Source organism: Eimeria mitis, genomic scaffold, assembly GCF_000499745.2.
Source record: "Eimeria mitis Houghton genomic scaffold, Emh_scaff1277, whole genome shotgun sequence".
In the NCBI taxonomy this organism is placed as follows: domain Eukaryota; phylum Apicomplexa; class Conoidasida; order Eucoccidiorida; family Eimeriidae; genus Eimeria; species Eimeria mitis.
The window spans coordinates 5031-7538 of record NW_013568556.1 but is presented as its reverse complement, the minus strand read 5'-3'; the positions used below and the strand labels follow the sequence as shown (position 1 = coordinate 7538).

Below are 2508 nucleotides of genomic sequence, written 5' to 3'. Positions count from 1 at the left end.
TGCAGAAAGTGGACAATATCGTTTGACTCTTGTGGTACAGTGTGTAGCATTGCAAACTTGTTGGAGAGTTTTATGCAGCGAGGCAGTTTTGTTGTGTCATTTCATTATCGGCGCCTGGCAGCTCAGTCGAGCTGCCGATTGCCTCTTTGTGCTGTTTTAGGCAGAGCAGTCTCCCACCTCTGGAGAGCCCGGCAGCGTTGGCGGCCAGCTGCAGTCTGTGGGGAGTGAATGGAGACAAGACACGAGTGGTTGGCCGATGCAACTGCATCCAGATCATCTCGTGAGTCGCGCCTCTACCCATTGTTCCTAGACTGCGTAATCGGGTCTCACGTCTGCAGTTATAGGCCCTTCCCTACCCACGCTGTGCCGCAGATATACAGATGGTGTGTTCTGCACTGGCGCAAAGTGTGCATACATGGAACATCTCCGCCTTTTTTGAGTGTAGTATAGCGCGCGGCAGTCGTGCTGCGTGATTTAGTTTCCGGCTCCTGGTTAGTTAGCTCAGTCGAGCTGGCGATTGGCCCTTGTCCCGCTTCAGGCATACCATATATCCAACCCTGGAGTCCCCGGCAGCCTTGGCGCCCAGCTGCATCTTTTGGGGAGTGAATGGGCCCCCGTACCTAGTGGTTGGCAGATGGAACTGCACCCAGAAATTCTCGTGAGTCGCACTTCTTCCCAGTGTCACCGAACTGAGCAAGCTATTCTCACTTCTGCAGCTAGTACCCCTGGCCCACTTGCGCTGTATAGCGAATGTACATATATTGTTTTCCGTACTGGCACAAAGCGTGCAGGCATGCAGCATGGCCGCCTGTTGTTGGATTTAGTAGGACGCGCGGCAGTCCGGCTGCGTGATTTAGTTGCCGCCTCCTGGTTAGTTAGCTCAGTCGAGCTGGCGATTGCCCCTTGTCCTGCTTCAGGCAGAACATCCCTCCGCCTCTGGAGTACCCGGCAGCGTTGGCGGCCAGCTGCAGTCTATGGGGAGTCACTGGAGACAAGACTCGAGTGGTTGGCCGGTGGAACTGCAAACAGCTCATCTCGTGAGTCGCACTCCTTCCCAATGTGGCCGAACAGCGCTTGCCGTTCTCACGTCTGCAGTTATAGGCCCTATCCCACCCACGCCNCTTCCCAATGTGGCCGAACAGCGCTTGCCGTTCTCACGTCTGCAGTTATAGGCCCTATCCCACCCACGCCGTACAGCACATGTGCAGATACTGTTTTCTGTACTGGCGCAAAGTGCGCAGACATGCAGCATGGCCAAATGTTTTTTGGGGTAGTATGCCCGCGGCAGACGTGCTGCGTGACTTGGTTGCCGCCGTCTGGTATAGTTACCTCAGTCGAGCTGTCCCTTGTCCTGCTTCAGGCATACCCTCCATCTGTCTATGTAGTGCCCGGCAGTCTTGGCGGCCAGCTACACCCTTTTGTGGGTGAACATGAGACACAAACGAGTAGTCTCCAAGGGCTAGTTCTCGCAGATCCTCACGTGCGTCGCACTGCTTTCCACTGCGCAGAAAGTGGACAATATCGTTTGACTCTTGAGTTGTTCTGCCTTCATCGAAATGTGAAGGGAACTGTACAGATACTCTCTTTCTTATTGTCGTACAGTGTGTAGCATTGCAAACTTGTAGGGGAGTTTTATGCAGCGAGGCAGTTTTGTGGTGTCATTTCATTCTCGGCGCCTAGCAACTCAGTCGAGCTGCCGACTGTCTCTGTGTGCTGTTTTAGGCAGAGCAGTCTTCCACCACTGGAGTACCCGGCAGCGCTGACAGTCAGCGACAGTCTTTAATGGGTGAAACGGCGACAGAACCGGGTGATGTGCGGGCTCCGGAGGACCAAAGGCTTCACGTGAGTCCCACCACTCCTTTCCAGTAGACGTACACTGCGATTCGCAATTTGGCTTTGTGCTGTGGCGCCTGCTTGCCTCTTGATTGTGCCTTCATTATTACACGTTCAGCACGCAGCTGCTGGATGGCTAGCGGTGCTGTTTCAGGCGGGCGAGCGTTGTTATGCCGTTGTTTTAATCTCTTATATGTCTCATATCATGGTTCGGGAGCATTCACCAGATTCTGCTTGCGTTTTCTGATGCATTTTGAAGGGCTCAGAAGGTTCCGGACACAGTCAGGATTCCACAGACGTTTCCATGGAGGAAGTGAAATACCAGAGCCATGCGTTCTACCGCTTGCCACCTGTTGCTGGGACGTTACCTCCAACCGTGTTTAACTGGGGTTCGGCCGTATGCACTGCTTCCCGTAAAAAGCTATCTGCAATACTGATTCCGCTTAGGAGTTTGATGCTCAAGGAAACATTGGACCGTGATGACCTCCGAGCCCTCAGGCAACTGGCCTGTGAGCTGATCAAAAGTACACTTTCCTTGGGCAGATTTGGAAGGAGCCACATGAGGACGTGCCACATACAAGACTCGCTGGCCCGTCGTTTCCTCATTGCGGATGGCGTGTGGACCATTTGTCAGGTGGTTGGTCCTGCAATGGAGATGTCGAATTGGTGGGATAA

At 53.7% G+C, this 2508-nt stretch overlaps 1 protein-coding gene across 1 annotated transcript in view; it reads left to right on the top strand.

The window, feature by feature from the left end:
• Window positions 1–2508, top strand: part of EMH_0033600 (uncharacterized protein) — a gene marked incomplete at both ends in the record, with an annotated part of 5035 nt that extends 2527 nt beyond the window's left edge. The window contains 6 exons of the mRNA XM_013494765.1: window positions 161–280; window positions 539–658; window positions 918–1037; window positions 1723–1842; window positions 2093–2342; window positions 2468–2508. Of these exons, the coding sequence (XP_013350219.1) occupies window positions 161–280; window positions 539–658; window positions 918–1037; window positions 1723–1842; window positions 2093–2342; window positions 2468–2508 (771 nt within the window). The remainder of the gene's footprint in view (window positions 1–160; window positions 281–538; window positions 659–917; window positions 1038–1722; window positions 1843–2092; window positions 2343–2467) is intronic.